This window comes from Brachycentrus maculatus, unplaced genomic scaffold (genome assembly GCF_059751285.1).
Source record: "Brachycentrus maculatus isolate JH-2025_06_01 unplaced genomic scaffold, ASM5975128v1 h1tg000020l, whole genome shotgun sequence".
Lineage (NCBI taxonomy): Eukaryota > Metazoa > Arthropoda > Insecta > Trichoptera > Brachycentridae > Brachycentrus > Brachycentrus maculatus.
The window spans coordinates 193410-213141 of NW_028280774.1; the positions used below are offsets into that span (position 1 = coordinate 193410).

Below are 19732 nucleotides of genomic sequence, written 5' to 3' on the forward strand. Positions count from 1 at the left end.
ACTCTTAACACTCTGTAGGCCAGACATTCTGGCCTGTATGATTCTAGTAGGCAGCTCCGTAGGCCACAATGTCTGGCCCGGCGCAGGTATAACTTTAATCACTGATTTCTCTATCACCCAAGTATATTCTACCAAAATATATTTCAGATAAATGCTGTTAATCATCGCAACATATTGAATTAACCAACATTTCTTCAATCAAACTTTCCATTAATTAGATATAATCTAGGAAAAATAGATTGTCATTTCGGGTGATAGAATATTTGTCATACGCTAGTATTTTTTGGGACAGTCAGTCGTTATCCTTCATTTATGACGGTTTTCCAAGGATACTCCCACTTTTTGTGACTGTATTTTTTCGTTTTGTGGAGCTATTATATTTAAAAATGTGCCGCCCTTGAATTAGGGTATGGGTTAACAAATAAAAAGGCCGACAGGAAAGAGACAAGGCCGTTAAGAAACAGTGGTATTTACCAGGTGAAACTTAAATGATTACAGAATAAAGGGGATAGATGGATGATAGAAATTGTTTGTACATCGCCGAGAGCCTATGAAAGATTGACAGCCGGCAGTAGTACGCTCATCGCCGGTGGATCTTGTTGATAAGGCGCCTGAAATCCGACCCCGCTGCACTGGTGGCGGGTTGCTATTATTTGGTCAGCTTCTCGATGAGCCAGTCCTCCGTGAGGTCCTCGATCTCGCGCACCTCCAGGCCGCGCGTGAGCTCGGCCTCGCGCTGCAGCGCCAGCTTGGTGCCCGCGTACATGATCTGCAGCTCCATCTGGCTGTCGCGCGGCGTGTAGAAGATGAAGCACATCGGGAAGGAGACGCGCCCGTCCGAGTGGGCCATCCGGTAGCTGCAATAACACGCGGCACATTAACCACTAAATTCTAGTCCGGTCAACAAAGGTGTGGATGTTATACATATCGCTCACTCCTTTCAACAACGTCATATATCAAAAATTTGACAATTTTCAGTTGTGCCTTGGTTTAACAGCCCTACACATACGAACGTACGTGATACGCGCGGTTTTTCTTTACCATTCCGCGCTAACCCGTATGACCTACGCGCGGACCTAAGTTATTTTATATATAATTTTTATCTTTGTAATATAATAGTGACATTATTATATTACAAAGATAAAAATTTAACAAAATTCAACAATACAATATGTATATTTACACATTGTTTGCGGAAAATGCTCTAAAGTGTCTTTTACATACTATTGGTAGCAGAGGCGTGCATTTTATATAGGCAGAAAAGCAGTGTTTGACAACAACAAGAGCTAGTCTCTTCTTTAAAGAAAAATAGTATTAAAAGTTATGTTTTCATAAATTTTTAGTCACTTTGATGTAATATCTATCCAATGTTAATTAAAGTTTCACTTAAATTTTAAAAAATTTAAAATCAGTTTAAAAATTTAGAAAAATATAAATAAAATAAAATATATTATTCGATTAAAACCAATATTTTTAGCTTTTCCACTTTATTTTTATTTGACCAGCGACCGGGTTTCGTCTTTACCGACATCATCACACTGGTGGGAGGCTATACAAATTGTTATGTTATATATAAAACAAGGCAGGAGTTGATAACCATGATTTGATATAATTTGGTTGAGAAATTAATTTTTTAATATCATACAATACTTAAATTCACTCAAATTAAGAAATTAATTTTTTTTGGTTGAGAAATTAATTTTTTAATATCATACAATACTTAAATTCACTCAAATTAAATTAATTTCTCAACAAAATTATCTCAAATCATGGTTATCAACTCCTGCCTTGTTTTATATATAACATAACAATTTGTATAGCCTCCCACCAGTGTGATGATGTCGGTAAAGACGAAACCCGGTCGCTGGTCAAATAAAAATAAAGTGGAAAAGCTAAAAATATTGGTTTTAATCTAATAATATATTAAAAATGCAATTCCATCACCAAGTGTCAGTGGATAATATAAATCTAATTAAACAAAAGTTACAATTTAAGATAATGTGCCGAATCACTGGGTTATTTCATGCCTTATAAAAGACAAAACAGTTGTAATTAAAACAACCATTTTTGAGAGTCATTTTTTATTATTATCAGCACAATTGCTACAATTAGCTTTCATTTAGAAATATATAAGATAAAGTTAGATAAAATGGTCGTTACTCATCGATATCAAAAGATGACACATGAACCTGTTTGGCGGATAAATTTGCATATCAACACGTCAAAATTCATAGGCCCGAGTTGATTTGGAAGAATCATGAATTAAAAGTTGCGCAAATCGCTTACCTGTAGACGATAAACCGCGGCTGATGACTCGGCAAGATGTCCTGCAAATCCTCCAGCTCGACACCTTCCAGTACCTCGTCTACGCAGATCTCTTGCTTCTCTCTGTCCACCTTTAAAATAAGCGCGGAATTCTTATCGTGTTTGCGAAACCTGAACTTCCTGAGCGCTTCCTTCACCTCGTCTTGTATGTCGCACACTTTGACGCAGGCCGACGACATGTTTCGGGTTCAACTTTTATTATTTTCAGAAGAAACAAAGTGATTCAGATATAAACACAGAGTCACGGGCAAGACGGCACACCTATCAAATTGACACTGACAGCAGTAGCAAACGTATATTCAATCTTCTTCTTCTTTTTTATGGCTTTCACCCGTATAGTGTTCTAGCCAGTGTCAAATATTTTTTTTTTTACTTACACTTTTTCATTTGATAATAGTTAAATTTATCATTTTTATAGGTAAAGCAGTAAAAATTATAATTTTATGAAAAAACGTGAGCGTTAGTCGGAGTAGTATTGGTCGGACTGATTTGTACCACAAAAATAAATCTGTTTAGTGCGTGCTACCCTTTTCTGCATAAAGATTATTTCTACGTTCGTTCTCGTTTTATCAGGTGCAAAATATTAGCGCTTCAATGTTTGAAAAACCATATCACCTTTTTTACTTGCGGGGAAACATTCTATTAGTGTATTTGTATACATATTTAAAAAAAAACTGATTTACGGATGGGTTAAGATACGAACAAAGGATAGGGATGGATGGAGATTGACCATAAAAGCATGTATTTGACCGAAGGATTTCGTCGTAACGTCGCTCGCGGCGAGCCCTTTAACTATGGATGCAGCGCTCGGCTCGCTGTACTGACTATAAGAATTCTCGCATCGTAACGTGTTACGTTACGATGCAATGGCTTCGGTCAGTCCCCACTGTAAAAGAAGTAAACTAATCATCATACAAATTGTTATGCACGAAAAAATGGTTACTTTTATAATGTAAGAAAAGAAAACTGTAACGAGGTAACCTAGAGTTTATTTAGGATTTTTTTTTTTAAATAATCTTTGTTTGAACATTTAAAAAAAATGTTTGTAAATAAATTGATTGGATTTTTTTTGTACAAGTAAGGTACCTACCGCAATGAAATGAACGGACTCGATTCATACGAGATTTTTATGACCGTGGTATCTTTTCAGTCAGTCTATGGTTAAGTGTCCATCCGTCAACAGTCGTCAAACCGAGGATTACTGGTGATTAGCATTTAGTGGTTTTAATTCTATTGGCATTTTAAAGATAATTTAGTGATGTAAATTACTAAAGCCAATATTTTTTTTATTTTACCTAGTGACCTTGCGTGTGTTAATGTGCTATAAGTCACCTGTCGTCCGTTCATTTTGTTATTAAAATCGTAGTCCTACCCCCTTGGTGTGTATTTATTGTCATAATTGACAATGTCTTGATAACGGCAGGTAGCTAATAGATAAAGAGTTTTATAAATAAATTTTAAGTTCGGTTTTTAAGTGCGTTTTTCCGTTGATCGCGGATGTGGAAATGTCTGGAGTCGGTCGATAGCGTTCGACTCTAAATAAAAATTTAAATTACTCGAAACGCAGTTTAAAAGGTAAGATTTTTAGAAGAATTATTACACATTTTGATAATGGATATTTTGATATCCAAATACGTACAATTAAGGATTATTTTAAAATAAGAATTATGGTGTGTCGCTTGTTTGCGATTGACAACACTCATCAAAATCTTTGTTTATTTTCCGTTAGTTATGAATTCTCGCAATAAAGTGCTATAATATTTTTTCTTGACAGTTATAAATTGCACAACCATATTTCGCGTTGCTTTGCATAAAGCTATCTTCCTATTTTTTACTTTGATAGCTATCACACTTTCTTGTGAATAAATTGTATACGTATTTAATTACCATTTATTTCATACCATTACATATAATATTTATAATATTTCAGGCTAATGCATAATTTCTTGTTTTTTTATATGTTCATCCTTGTTTAGATAAGTACTTTTCGAACTAATAATATACTTAAAAAGATAAAACATATTACTGTATTTTATCAAGTATACAACATGTAATTTATTTTGTACAAATTTGCTACGGCCGTTAATAAAATAATAAAAAATCCCAAAATTGCAATGATTATAATAGAAAGATTAGCCGTAATTATTAAAATGTTTTTTATTTAAAAGCGTTCGTTTTTAAAACAATAATTAAACAAAATAAATATGTTTTAATTGAATTGTGACTTTTTGACACAGAAATCGATCGCCATTTTAAATTTGAATTTGAAAATTTATCAAAAATATATTACATACCTACTAGGGGTTTCAAATATATTTTAAATAGCCTTATATAAGTACGCTGGTATGTATTTCGTACGCAATTGTATTCTTTTTTTTTATTGTTGTATCGTGAAAATTTAGTGAAAACTTCTAGACAAGAACTATCGTTGTTATAAAATAGTAATAATAAAAGTTCTTTGAATTAGTCGGTACTTACTTAGGTTTTTGGATTCGATCATTTGAAGATAATCACTGCAGTTAATGCACAAATTTGCTGTTTATTTTTAATATTTATTATTTACCTTAGGAAATTCTCCTTGCCTATGTACAAAGCCTTATAGCATATTTAGTTAAAAATTATATCGTAGTCGTACAGGAGAAAGTGACCAACTAACCAAACGTAAAACGTTCAGGAGAGCTATTTCAGTCACTTTTGCTTGGCAACAAAATAAACATCAATGCAGTTAGTCATTTTTAACAAGTCAGTATATTATACTTCCAAGTTTAAAATCCTTTGGGATTTTTTCAGGGCAATATTAAGCTAGTAAGATATCAAATAGTCAATGATCACGTTTTTGTAAAAAATGCACTTGGTCACTTTCTCCCGTATGATTACGATATGTAGAGTTGATAATGAATGTGTAAATACACCATAAAAACATAATAAAGTAAAGTGCATTGTGTACTGTGAACATCTATGATGGATAACCGAATGTTTCACTACAAAAAATAGGCAAAAATATGTTTTCTTTTTGTCAAAAATATTGTATTGTAAAATAATCCAGCACGAGACGGAAAGTTTGACACTCGAAATCGAGCAGCTTAGAGGTTAAACAATTATTTAGACACATTTAGAATGCTGTAAGTTAATATCATAGTTAAATATTATTACATTTACTTTGAACCCCCCTGCGAGTATTTTTGTCTAGAATTTTCACTTTTTAATAACATAAAATTAAAGTAACTTTAAACATAAACAAAAATCCACTCACGAGTAGGCATATGCTATGAAACTTATAAAGTTGAAGCCTGAGTAGGGACATGATAAGCGGTGTTGCATACGCCGTAGCTAGATTTCAGAGTCACTTGGACGTTGGGTAATTAAAAAAAAAAATTACGCCACCCCCGGGAATCGTACGCGGGACCTCCGACATGGCGATCAAACGCGCCAACCACTGCACTATGGAGGGAGAAATTTATATGTAGAATAGTTCTGTAGTATGCAATTTACGATCAAGTTGACAATCATAGCCGGGTTTAGAATTAAACTTCAGAAATGTGCTCTCTTTCAATGCCCTTGTCGTGTGGGTAGGTGCTGGCAGTACCTACCTAGGTGTGTATGTAAATACACACATCGCTCACTCCTTTCAAGAACGTCATAAATAAAAAAAACTTGATTTTTCAGGAGAACGTTTTCAATGTTTAAAAATATAACACAATGCATTAAAAATAAATATCAAGCCACTTATTGAACTTTTTACTGTGCAACAGATCTTTTTAGGTAAAACCTGAAGGTTTTTTCTCCATTTAAAAAATATTCAATATATTCAACAAAATAATTAAACAATACCTTTTCTTCAAAATGCAAAAACAACATTTTCCGCCCTGTAGCTGGTAAATATTAAATTAAAAATATGCCTCTTTTGCTGGGATAAAGTACATTTTCTGAGCATTTCGAAAACATGCACAACTGAAAATTGACGATTTTTTATTTATGACGTTCTTGAAAGGAGTGAGCGACATGATACACGCATTACTGGGAGCCAGAACACCTGGGAAAATATGGTGATATGAATTCGGTAGTGGCACACACCGTACCGATAGTGGCGTGCGTGTTTCTGAGTCACTCACACGTGTGTAGGCCCCCTTAACCTTCCCCTTAGGGCGTTTGTGCACTACACGGAGTTTTACCGTCCAGTACTTCAGTTAGCGTTTCAAAACAATGATTGGCTTGTGCTTTCGTCCATCTTTCTTCGGATCGGTGCTCTTGATCGGCGCGTGAACGCGTTACGCGTCAATTCGATCACGCTAAATTGTCGTAGTCGCATTTATTTTTCAAAACCGGACTGCCGGACGGTAAAATTCCGTTTAGTGCACAAGCGGCTTTACACCTATGTATTTTGTACACCATATGAAAATGTGGTTGAACTAACTAACTAACAATCACGCCGCTTCCCCGCAGGGGTAGGCAGAGAGAATAGAGCGCCACACCACTCTGTCCTTGCACACATTCTTCGCCTCTTCCACGTTCATGCATCTCCTCATACATACCCGCCTAATGTTAAGACTCCTATCCTGACCACTTTCAAGTATTTGGCATACCTGATCGTGCCATGTTTTTCTCGGTCTCCTCTGCTTCTTTTCCCACTAACATTCCCCTCATAAATTTGTTTTACCGTTCTTTCCTCACTCATTCGTTCTACATGTCCAAACCATCTAGACACACCTTTCTTAATTTTATCGATGATGCTTATCTCAGCTTTGCATTCCTTCCTTATTTCACTATTCGCACATCTATCATACATCGTTTTGTCGCACATTCTTCTGAGAGATTGCATTTCGACTGCATTCAGTCTAATTTCATCCTTCTTTTGCCTTATATATGTATATATATATATATATATATATATATATATATATATATATATATATATATATATATATATATATATATATATATATATATATATATATATATATATATATATATATATATATATATATATATATATATATATATATATATATATATATATATATATATATATATATATATATATATATATATATATATGTAATAAAATAACTAGGTACCTACCTATACATTTTATTAAGTACCTACAAATAGTACCTACATAAACAGTTCCACCACCAGATGTCGCATGCGTCGCTCAGAAGAAAACAAAAGACTTCCGATAATATTATTGACTGTCAGAATCAGATAGATAGATAGATAGATAGATATAAAAATTATTATAAAGATAAATTAAGAATAAACTTTAATTACAAAGCAACACATTGTTTATTTTATTATTATACACCCACTTTACATATTATTTACACTTAATTTTCAAAAGGAAAATATTACCACGTTATAAAACGACAATTTTGTTAATCAAAAATAAAGAAACAAAATAAAAAAAAATGGATACTGCTCCTCAAACATTAGAAAACTTACTAGAAAAATTAATACAAAATGCTCAGGTAAGCAAACATCAAAATTTAAAAGATATTTCAGAGAAGTTCATCATTGAAAAATTTACAAGCAAAAATCCTAATGCAAACCAGTGGATGGATATTTTTGAAAAAGAATGTACACGTTTTGAGGTGACAACGGATGAGAAAAAAATTGAAATATTAAGATTGTTTATGGATAAAAGTTGTGAAGATTGGTACAGTTCGATGATGATAAAATTTTCCATGAACTCAGAATGGATAGTATGGAAAAACAACTTTTGTAAAACATTTACAAACAAGGGGTGGAACCATGTAATGTTTGCATTATCTTTTAAATATAACGACGGTTCCTTGTTAGACTATGCCATAAGGAAGGAAAAACTTTTGTTGGAGATGAGAAGAACGATCGACATGGGTACCTTAGTAGATCTTATTGTGGCTGGTTTACCAGAATTTATAATTAATAAGATTGATAGAGAAAAATTAGAAGATACAGTCGATTTATTCAATGAAGTAAAAAAACACGAAAACATTGTAAATAAAAAAAGGTTTTCGGATCAAAGAAGATATGGAAATCTAAGAACTAGTGGTAAAATTAAAGATAAAAGTCCATGTAAGATTTGTGAAAAATTAAATAAGGGAACTCGATATCACCCTGAAGTAACGTGCTGGTTTAGAACAAAGGAGGATGATAAGTTTAATAATAAAAATACTATCAGACATGTAAACAATTCAGTTATAGAAGCTAAGTTAAACGAAACCGATCAAAAAAACGAATAGTAACACCATTAATAAATGTCAAACTATTACTAAATGATCAAATTGAAATATTTGGAATTTACGATTCAGGTTCAAATGTTTCTCTAATAAATTCTAAGTTATTAAAACTAAAAGGAAAAGGAAACAATATGAATGAAGCAGATTTAGTAACAATTAATGGTGTTAAAAAGACAAACGGTTTGACGACTTTGAAAATAAAAATATTTGAATTGGAAAAAAACGTTGATGTATATATTATTGATGAAGAAAATTTCAAATATGATTTTTTGATAGGATTAGATATGATAAAAAAATTTAAACTAATCCAAAATGAAGACTTAAAAATAACACAAAGACAATGCTTGAAAAATGAAAATAAAAAGAAAGTAGAAAAAATTTCTACAAAATATAAAATTAAAAATAGTGAATTTAAAAATACAGAAAATAACAACAGCAAGGAATGCAAAATAAATTATAATGAACATGTAAAAGAAGAAGATTTTGAAATAAAAATAAATCATTTAAATCAATTTCAAAAATCTAAAATAAATGAACTGATTTGCAAATATAAATCCGTTTTTGCAAAAGACAAATATGATATCGGCACTGTTAGTGGATACGAAGCGAGGATAGACTTACTAGTAGACAGATATTGCAGTAAGAGGCCTTACAGATGTACTGTAGAAGATAAAAAGGAGATAGAAAAACAAATTGCAAAATTACTGGATAATAAGCTAATAGAAGAATCCTACAGTCCATTTGCTGCACCTGTTACATTGGCATTTAAAAAAGAGGAAAACAAAAAATCCAGACTGTGTATAGATTTCAGAGACTTGAATAAAATAGTAGTGCCTCAAGCTCAACCATTTCCTTTAATTGAAGACCTAATGATAAAGACCAGGAATTGCAAATTTTTTTCAACACTAGATATAAACTCAGCGTTTTGGTCTATTCCTTTACGAATCGAAGACAGAAAAAAGACGGGATTTGTTACACAAGAAGGACATTTCCAATGGACTTGCCTACCATTTGGATTGAAGACCTCACCAGCAATTTTTCAAAGGATACTAGGTAACATATTAAGAAAGTATAAACTTACTGATTTCACCGTTAATTACATAGATGATATTCTTATATTTTCCAAAACTTTTGCTGAGCACATTAAACATCTAACACAGTTGCTGGAAGCGATCGAAACGGAAGGTTTCAGGTTAAAATTTACAAAATGCGCATTTGCGTCAGACTTGGTAAAATATCTAGGTCATATAATTCAAAATAATTCAATAAAACCAGTAAAGGATAATTTGATTTCAATAAAGAATTTTCCTGTTCCAAAAACGATAAAAAATATAAGACAATTTCTGGGGAAAATAAACTTTTACCATGAATACATACCAAAGAGTGCAATAATACTAGATCCATTGCATAACTTACTAAGGAAAAATCAAAAATTTATTTGGTGTGATAAATGCCAAAAAGCATTTGAAATAACAAAAAGCATGCTTTGCTCACAGCCCGTTCTAGAAATTTTTGATCAGGATTTACCAATCAACATTTATACCGATGCTTCTTTAGAAGGTGTTGGGGCCATTTTGAAACAAAAGCAGCCCGATGGTAGAGAAAAACCAGTGGCATACTTTTCGAAAAAACTAAATGAAGCCCAGAAGAAAAAAAAAGCAATATATTTAGAATGTTTAGCAATTAAGGAAGCAGTAAGATACTGGCAATACTGGTTAATAGGTAAATCATTTACGGTTTATTCAGATCACAAACCTTTGGAAAATATGAATCTGAAATCTAGGACCGATGAAGAGTTAGGTGATTTAACATATTATTTATCGCAATATGAATTTGAAATAAAATATAATCCAGGAAAGAAGAATTTAGAAGCAGATTGTCTAAGCAGGAATCCAGTATTAGAATCGAGTGAAAATGCAGATGAACAATTAAAAGTTGTAAATTTGGTTAAATTAGAAGATATTTTAAGAGATCAGAATAAAAATGAAAGAATTCAACAGAAAAAAAACAAATGGATTGAAAAAAACAATGTCTATTTTAAAAAGGTCAAGAAAAAAGAAAAAATAATTCTTTCAGAACCGTTTAGCATCGAAATCATAAAAGACATACATGAAAACCTATGCCATATTGGAATTGGACAAATGCAAAAGACTATTAGTCCACATTACGCAGCCAAAAATTTGACGAAAAACATAAAAACAATTTGTAGAAATTGTGAAATTTGTATTAAAAATAAATCAAGAGGACAAAAGAAATTTGGATTTATGTCTCATCTAGGCCCGGCCACAAAGCCTTTTGAAATAATATCTTTAGACACAATTGGAGGTTTAGGAGGTTCAAGATCAACAAAAAAATATCTACATCTCTTAGTGGATCACTTTACAAGATACGCATTTATTTTAACCTCGAAAACTCAGAATGCAAATGATTTTATAAAACTAGTCATGAAAATAACAGAAACCGAGGATATTGGTATGCTTCTCACCGACCAATACCCAGGAATAAACTCGAAAGAATTCAAGGAATTCTTAAATGACAAGCAGATCCCAATAATCTTCACTGCAGTAAATGCACCATTCTCAAATGGCCTAAATGAAAGGCTGAATCAAACATTGGTGAACAAAATCAGATGCAAAATAAATGAAAAAGGGAAAAGAAGAGCATGGACCACAATAGCTCAAGAATGTGTTAATAAATATAATAATACTAATCACTCAGTCACTGACTTTTCCCCAAGTTATCTTTTATGTGGTACAGATGTAAATATTTTACCCAACGAATTAAAACAAGGAAAATCTAATAATGACTGGATTAGAGACAGGAAAATAGCGCTTGAAAATACAATAAAATCACATAATTACAATAAAACATTATTTGACAAAAATAGAATAGGCTGCGAATTCAACGTAGGAGACATGGTGTATGTGGAAAATGGAAACAAGCTAAACAGAAAAAAATTGGATGAACTAAAAATTGGACCTTATAAAATTATTGAAAAAATTTCTAACTCAATATACAGAATTGATACAGGTCACAAAAAAATAAAATCAAACCTTTATCATATCACTAAACTTATACCAGTCCCTTCACTACAAGAAGATGATCCGGAGGACGAGTGAAAATTTTACTATGAATTTTCATCCCCAAGGGGGGAGATGTAATAAAATAACTAGGTACCTACCTATACATTTTATTAAGTACCTACAAATAGTACCTACATAAACAGTTCCACCACCAGATGTCGCATGCGTCGCTCAGAAGAAAACAAAAGACTTCCGATAATATTATTGACTGTCAGAATCAGATAGATAGATAGATAGATAGATATAAAAATTATTATAAAGATAAATTAAGAATAAACTTTAATTACAAAGCAACACATTGTTTATTTTATTATTATACACCCACTTTACATATTATTTACACTTAATTTTCAAAAGGAAAATATTACCACGTTATATATATATATATATATATATATATATATATATATATATATATATATATATATATATATATATATATATATATAACCAATTAAAAAATCAAATATATAAAAAAAACAATGCATCTGGCATACTCAGATCTTTTAGATTCATCTGGAGCCATATTACGGATGGCAAGCAAAATAATGATTTTATTAAATTCTATGCGAAAGACAGTTTTTTTTTCCATTTTAAATAGCAGGAGGCTAATCCCTTTTAAAAATAGGCCACAAGGCCCATACAAAGAAGATTAAGTTTTTAAGAAGAAAAAACTACGTTTTACGAGCGATAAGATAAGTCACACGCTCATAGTATTGTGATAAGACCTGCCTAAACAAATGATAATATGTATTATTTTTAATTTAAATGTTGAATCGTCATCACAATCGATAGCGCATATTTCCATTATCTGTATTTGATTACGAATTATTTAGGTCGAATATCGTATTGCCAGTTTTTATCAGGCCATAGGGTTGAGGCATAGTGGAGTCCTGGTTTCAACCCTGCTGTATGGTAATATTATTTACATCAATGCGTTATATTATTTATTTATTGTTTGAATTAAGGGAGTACCCGCAAACTTCCAATTCAGCACGCCATTTTTTAAAAATTCTTATGAATTCATATTGGATTTTTTAAAGAAGGTTTATTCTATAAAAATATAGAAAATACTAATAATATAAAAATAAAAGTGAGTGGATCATAAAACATTTTTTTTTATTTCTCCAAATAATATATATATATATATATATATATATATATATATATATATATATATATATATATATATATATATATATATATATATATATATATATATATATATATATATATATTTTTTTTTTTTTTTTTTTTAAATTTTTAAATTTTTTTTTTTTTCATTACTTTTTTTCATTTCTTTAAATAGCTTATATTACACTAATATAAACAATTATTTACATTTAATTTATATCAGCTAAGTATATAAATATTTACATCTCCTTACGATAAACAAAACATTTATTTTTAAATTCTTTCAGACTCTTTTCATTCTTCATACATTCAGGCATCTCATCATACATTTTTAAACCCTTATGTATTAAACAATTTTATGACTCGGTTCTTTTTCAACAATGGCAGTCTTATTTTATCCTTATTTCTAGTAATATGTTTATGAAAATTTTTGTTAACCACTATTTTATCCTTAAAATATTTTGATAATTTATTTTTAAACAATGTATATATTAAGATCAACATAGTCTCTTTTTTATAGATAACCATTAGAGTTCTTCTCTCATTTTTTCTATATTATTTTTAATTTTCTCTCATTATCATTTTCATATCATAATCCATACCTGTATAAGCGCCCTTGAGGTAGTTTTTTACGAAAATGGCGCTATATAAATCATCCAAAATTATTATTATTAATATATCTATTTTTCTTGAGCGCCATACATCGCTTCATTTTGTATAATTTCCAATTTATTTAAATATATTACAATGATCCACAACGTAAATGCTTAAAATGTTTAAAATTTAAATAATAATATTGAATGAAAACACCCTATATGTTAGTGGGCTACTAGAGGTGTTAGACGTCGGATGAAGCGTGCAAGATGCTGTAGGAAGTTGCAGAATGTGGGGTAACAGTCACCGTGAGATCGGCGAACAATGGGCCGGTATGTGGGACAGGTCATCAGCCTGTGGTGATGCGCTCTCTTCGTCTCGGGAGGCTCGACCCATCAGAAGGCTGCTCCTGCCTATAGAACCTCGAGATCTTTCCACTTATGTTATTAATCATCTGGTTACCAGACCTTTTGGGATTACTATGCCAGAAAACTTTTGGGGCTACCGTTTCGTCCGCCTCCGTTGTGCAATGGTCAGCACGCTCGGCTACTGTTTTGGAGGGGTTCGATTTCCAGGTGGAGGGTCCCTCCTATAAGGATCCTAACTAACTAACTAATTAACCATCACGCCGCTTCTCTGCTCTGCCGCCAGGGGTAGGCAGAGAGAATCGAACGCCACACCACTCTGTCTTTGCAAACATTCTTTGCCTCTTCTACATTCATGCATCTCCTCATACATACCCGATGATTATTACGACTCCTGACCCGGCCGCTTTCAAGTATTTGACATACCTGATTGTGCCAAGTTTTCCTCGGTCGTCCTCTGCTTCTTTTTCCAACTACATTCGCCTCATAAATTTGTTTAACCGTTCTTTCTTCACTCATACGCTTTCTTGATTTTATCGATAATGCTTATCTCAGCCTTACATTCTTTCCTTATTTCATCATTCGACCATCTATCAAACATCGTTTTGCCACACATTCGTCTATAATATTTATAAAGATCCCCTCTTGTATTAATCCCTCACATAGGAGCTATAATCGCACTGCAACATATAAACGCAGAGTTATCTTGATCGTTACCGTAAGAATTAAAGGTGATCAGCCCTCCGCGTCAGGTACCAGTCCAGTGTAATATTGAATATATATTTTGTTAAACAAAAACACTTATATTTACTTGACCCCTCCCCTGTGACTCGAACCCGGGACCTCCTGAACGTTAGCCGAGCGTAATGACCATTACACTATGGAGGCAGATTATCGTTTTTAATATATATAGATAAACTGAATGTGCTGTAAATCCTTGTACAGAATAAGGCAAGGATTTTTTAAGGCAACTAATAATAATAATAAAAAATATTAAAAAAAAACAATATTTCTTCGAGTTTGCCTGTCTCCGCTGACCAGCGTACCGTAACGTGTCGAATCGTTCGCGGCAAATATGAAAGTCCGCGGCGTGTAGAGCTGTCGGTCGAGGCGCGGCCGCTACACAGTATGCTAATCGCGCGACCGTGCAGCGCCATCTCTAGATTTCGTCCACGCGACGAGGCGTCAAATTGCAGTGCGGACTTAATCAGCCGTCTGGTGTGCCAATCGCAGGCCTCCTCCTGCTGGCCAGCCGTGAAGTTCAACGTCCGTCGGACGACTCCAGTACCTGCCTGGCTATGCGGTGTTGTTGTTGCCATTCCGTGTTTATGTCAAAAGTTTGACCGTTCATCTATACTGTCTTCTTGTATAGTTACCCATGTATAGTTAACTATGAAGTTCAACGTCCGTTGGACGACTCCAGTACCTGCCTGGCTATGCGGTGGTCTTGTTGCCGTTCCGTGTTTATGTCAAGAGTTTGATCGTTTATCTATACTGTCTTCTTGTATAGTTGCCCATGTCTAGTTAACTATGAAGTTCAACGTCCGTCGAACGACTCCAGTAACTGCCTGGCTACGCTGTGTTATTGTTGCCATTCCGTGTTCATGTCAAGAGTTTGACCATTCATCTATACTCCGATCTTGTAGACAAGAACTAAGGTTCAATGTTTGTTGGACTACTCCAGCACCTGCCTAGATCTGCAGTGTCATTGTTGCCATTCCGTGTTTATGTCAAAAGTTTGACCGTTCATCTATACTCTCATCTTGTAGGCAAGTACTGAGGTTCAACGTCCGTTGGGCGACTCCAGTACCTGCCTGGCTATGCGGTGCTGTTGTTGCCATTCCGTGTTTATGTCGAAAGTTTGACCGTTCACCTTTACTCTTCCCCACCTAACGACATCTTCCATCTCCCATATTTCTCTTATCTTAGTGCTGCTTATTCTATTTCAATGACAATTTATTTATTTTCAATTAACATATACATTACAAACTAAAAAAATTAAAATACATACAAAAATCGAAAATATGCAAGAACCATTGCTTAAGGTGTAGAAGAATCCCGCTTCGGAAAACTCCTTCAGACACATGGAACAGATCATTATCCAATGAGATATAGTCCAACATAGCTGTAGCTCTTCCTACAGGCATAACCATCGGCAGGTTAGTCCTGTGTATAGGAATGTGAAACAATCTATGTCGACGCTGTCTTAGCTAACTATCGGGAACATACAGACTAATGTTCCGGATAATTTATATCTCGTAGACCCTTTCAGATATGCTCCCTAGGAATGCTGGCCGAAAAAAACATGGTATGATCAGGTATTTCCAATGTTCAAGCGCGATCATGTCAGGAGTCGGAATAATCGGCGAGTATGTATGGGGAGATGCATGAATATAGAAGTGGCGAAGATTGTGTGCCAAGACAGATCAGTGTGGCGTTCTATACTCTCTGCCCACCCCTGCGGGGAAGCGCAGTGATGCTTAGTGTTATAAACTAAGGCAGTGAAAAATGTTCAGAAATAACTCGCTAGTATTGTGAATTTGGACTTCCTTTAAAAAAAATCGAAGATATATATCGCGCACTCCTTTCAACAACGTCATATCGCTCACTCCTTTCAAGAACGTCATAAATCAAAAATTGACAATTTTCAGCTGTGCATGTTTTCGGAATGCCCAGAAAATGTACTTTATTCCAGCAAAAGCGGAATATTTTAAATTTAATATTTACCCGCTACAGGGCAGAAAGTGTTGTTTTTGCATTTTGAAGAAAAGGTATGTTTTAATTATTTTTTAAATAGACTAAATATTTTTCAAATAGAGATAAAACCTTCAGGTTTTACCTAAAAAGATCTGTTGCACAGTAAAAAGTTCAATAAGTGGGTTGATATTTATTTTTAATACATTGTATTATATTTTTAAACTTTAAAAACATTCTCCTGAAAAATCAAGTTTTTTGATTTATGACGTTCTTGAAAGGAGTGAGCGATATGTCAAAAAACTTGATTTTTCAAGAGATCGTTTTTAAAGTTTAAGAATATATATCAAGCCACTTATTGAACGTTTTACTGTGCAACAGATCCTTTAGGTAAAACCTGAAGTTTTTTCTCCATTTGAAAAATATTTAGTATATTTGAAAAAAATAAAACATTACATTTTCTTAAAAATGCAAAAACAACACTTTCTGCCCTGTACAGGTAAATATTAAGTTTAAAAATATGACGCTTTTGCTATGATATAGTACATTTTCTGGGCATTCGGAAAACGTGCACAACTGAAAATTGACGATTTCTTATTCATGACGTTGTTGAAAGGACTGAGCGATATTTAGTATATGAGAATATTTAGTATATTTAAAAAAAAATAAACAATACCCTTTCTTCAAAATTAGATAATAACACATTCTGCCCTGTAGCCGGTAAATATTATGTTAAAAATATGACGCTTTTGCTGGGATATAGTACATTTACTGGGCATTCGGAAAACGTGCACAACTGAAAATTGTCGATTTTTGAAACAAGACGTTGTTGAAAGGAGTGAGCGATATATCATAGCTGGTTTTGAATTTAGCGGAGTCTCGAAAATTTAACGAACTGGTGACTGATCGATGTCGTCGTCGTCCAATGCATAAACACTTGTTGCTTAATGTAAATTAAGGCAGGCATCATCTGATCAAACGCCGCCAATGTTAATGACCCAACGCCAAACATACATGACGCGATTAGCTCAGCTAAGTGAGCAACGAGGAGAAGGCTGACTGACTTACTAATTCCCTACAACATTTGAGTGTGTCCAAATACTTGCGAATAAGTATTTGGACACACTCAAAATGTTGTAAATAAATTATCTGGTCAAATTATAAGCTAAAATAATAAAAATGAAGATGTAATTTTCTGGCGTTCCTCATGTGCGTGATTATAATCCAGGATTCGGACCTCACATACTAATAAAAGAGTTTCTGCTCAGTAAAAAGCTTCTTTTCATCTCACCAATAGTTGTCTCTAGTGAAGTTCTGGTGATTCAAGAACAATTTTTCAAAATTGGTTCATATATATACAGGTCTTCCAAGAATTTGAGTAGTGTGATTGTTAACAATGGGCAGAATTGGTGAATGTTACACGTGTGTAACGTGATCACTTAAACTAGCCTATGACGGTCGTCAGCCCCGAAAATGCCTAGACTTACTTTACACACGTGTAACATTCACCAATTCTACCCATTATTGACAACCACACTACTCAAATCCTTGGAAGTTCTTTATACTTATATATGAAGCAATTAATGATATTTTCTGGCGTTTCTCATGTATGTGATTATAATCCAGGATTTGGACCTCACACATATACTTGTAAAAGAGTTTCTGTTAAATAAAATGCTTCTTTTCATCTCACCAACAGATGTCTCTGGTGAAGTTCTAGTGATTCAAGAACAATGTTTCAAAATTGGTTCATATATATAGAGCCTCCAAGAATTTGATTCTTGGAGAATTGGATTTTGAGAAAACGATCAACGAAGAGATGAGAGCAGCCTTATCAACAATTGCCCAAAATTTTTATCGCTTGTGCTCAGTTAAGTAAGGTTAGATTTTGCATTAAACATTATATGTAATATATCGCTCACTCCTTGCAAGAACGTCATAAATCAAAATACTTGATTTTTCAGGAGGGCGTTTTTAAGGTTAAATATTATAATACAATGCATGAAAAATAAATATGAAGCCACTTTTTGAACTTTTTACTGTGCAACAGATCTTTTTAGGCAAAAGATGAAGGTTTTTTCTCTATTTGAAAAATATTTAGTATATTTGAAAAAACAATTAAACAATACCTTTTCTTCAAAATGCAAAAACAACACTTTCCGCTCTGTAGCGGGTAAATATTAAGTTAAAATTATGCCGCTTTTGCTGGGATATAGTACATTTTCTGGGCATTCCGAAGACATGTACAACTGAAAATTGTCGATTTTTGATTTATGACGTTCTTGAAAGGAGTGAGCGATATGTTTTCGCATTATACTTATTAATTAATCAATATTTAGTAAACTTTGCTCATATCTTTGGTGTACCTCTAAAATTTCTTCCTTTGGCAGATGTACCTTGAACTGGAAAAAGTTTCCGGAACTTATTCTTAATTTCTTAATCTTTTTTGTGTCCATATTAGGTTATATATATATATATATAAAACCCTTATCCGCACGCCAATGGTGCATAGGGCACTGCTTCATATAAACGCAGTGTTATCTTGATCGTTTACATATGAAGGAAAGGTGATCATCCCTCCGCTTCAGGTACCAGTCCAGGGTAATACTGAATAAATATTAGAGTGAAAAAATCACTTATATTTATTTGACCCCCCCCCCTGGGAATCGAACCCGGGACCTCCAGAACGGTAGCCGAGCGTGCTGACCATTACACTACGGAGGCGGACATCTGCTTCGCATATTAGGTTAAAATCGTTGAAAACAATAAAAATGTATTAAAAACGAACTCCACCGACAAGACACACAAGGTGGCTTGGTGGGTCTCTGCAACAACTAAAAAAAGTTCTAACTATGTATAAATTGCGATTTAAATAAATGTATACAAATAAACACTGTCATAGCCTATCGAGTCTAGATACACCCCACCAAACAGTTTAAGAGAGAAATGGTAAATGGCCAAGACAGCCATTTCCTTAACGTTACCGAAATTACCAGACTGGTTTAATTGGCAGGCGAGTTCACGCAAACGTAGCCGAAAACCGAGACAGCCAAGGTCGGCACAGGCGAGCTACTAACACCACTGCTAAGCACCAGTACATACCCGTACTCGCTTAGCAGACAGCGGTGTAATACGAGGCGACTGGTGTCAAAACGCGACCCGACCATTTTACGAATGGCAGGGCAGATGTGGACCCTAAAGGTCTATATAGACCTTTACCTTTAATAATAATAAAACCCTTATCCGCACCCCAATGGTGCATAGGGCACTGCGTCATATAAACGCAGCGTTATCTTGATCGTTTACACATGAAAGAAAGGTG

At 33.5% G+C, this 19732-nt stretch overlaps 2 protein-coding genes across 2 annotated transcripts in view; one reads left to right on the plus strand and one right to left on the minus strand.

Annotated features, from left to right (window-relative positions):
- Window positions 1-453: 453 nt before the first annotated feature.
- On the minus strand, window positions 454-2602 carry LOC148313105 (glia maturation factor-like). Its single transcript, XM_088267836.1, has 2 exons — window positions 2287-2602; window positions 454-857 (listed from the first exon to the last, which is right to left on the minus strand). The coding sequence occupies exons 1-2, from the start codon at window positions 2502-2504 to the stop codon at window positions 650-652; spliced, it is 426 nt and encodes a 141-aa protein (XP_088123962.1). The 5' UTR covers window positions 2505-2602; the 3' UTR covers window positions 454-649.
- An 875-nt stretch (window positions 2603-3477) lies between these two features.
- The window catches only part of LOC148313106 (uncharacterized), a 206770-nt gene continuing 190515 nt past the window's right edge, over window positions 3478-19732 (plus strand). The window contains exon 1 of the mRNA XM_088267889.1: window positions 3478-3529. The gene's annotated coding sequence lies outside the window, so the exon portion shown is untranslated. The remainder of the gene's footprint in view (window positions 3530-19732) is intronic.

Bases quoted from the DNA above. Each gene is read 5' to 3' on its own strand.
- LOC148313105 (XM_088267836.1), bottom strand. From the start codon at position 2,504: ATGTCGTCGGCCTGCGTCAAAGTGTGCGACATACAAGACGAGGTGAAG. The intron at 858-2,286 runs GTAAGCGATTTG...GTGTTATTGCAG, and splicing joins CCGCGGTTTATCGTCTACAG to CTACCGGATGGCCCACTCGG.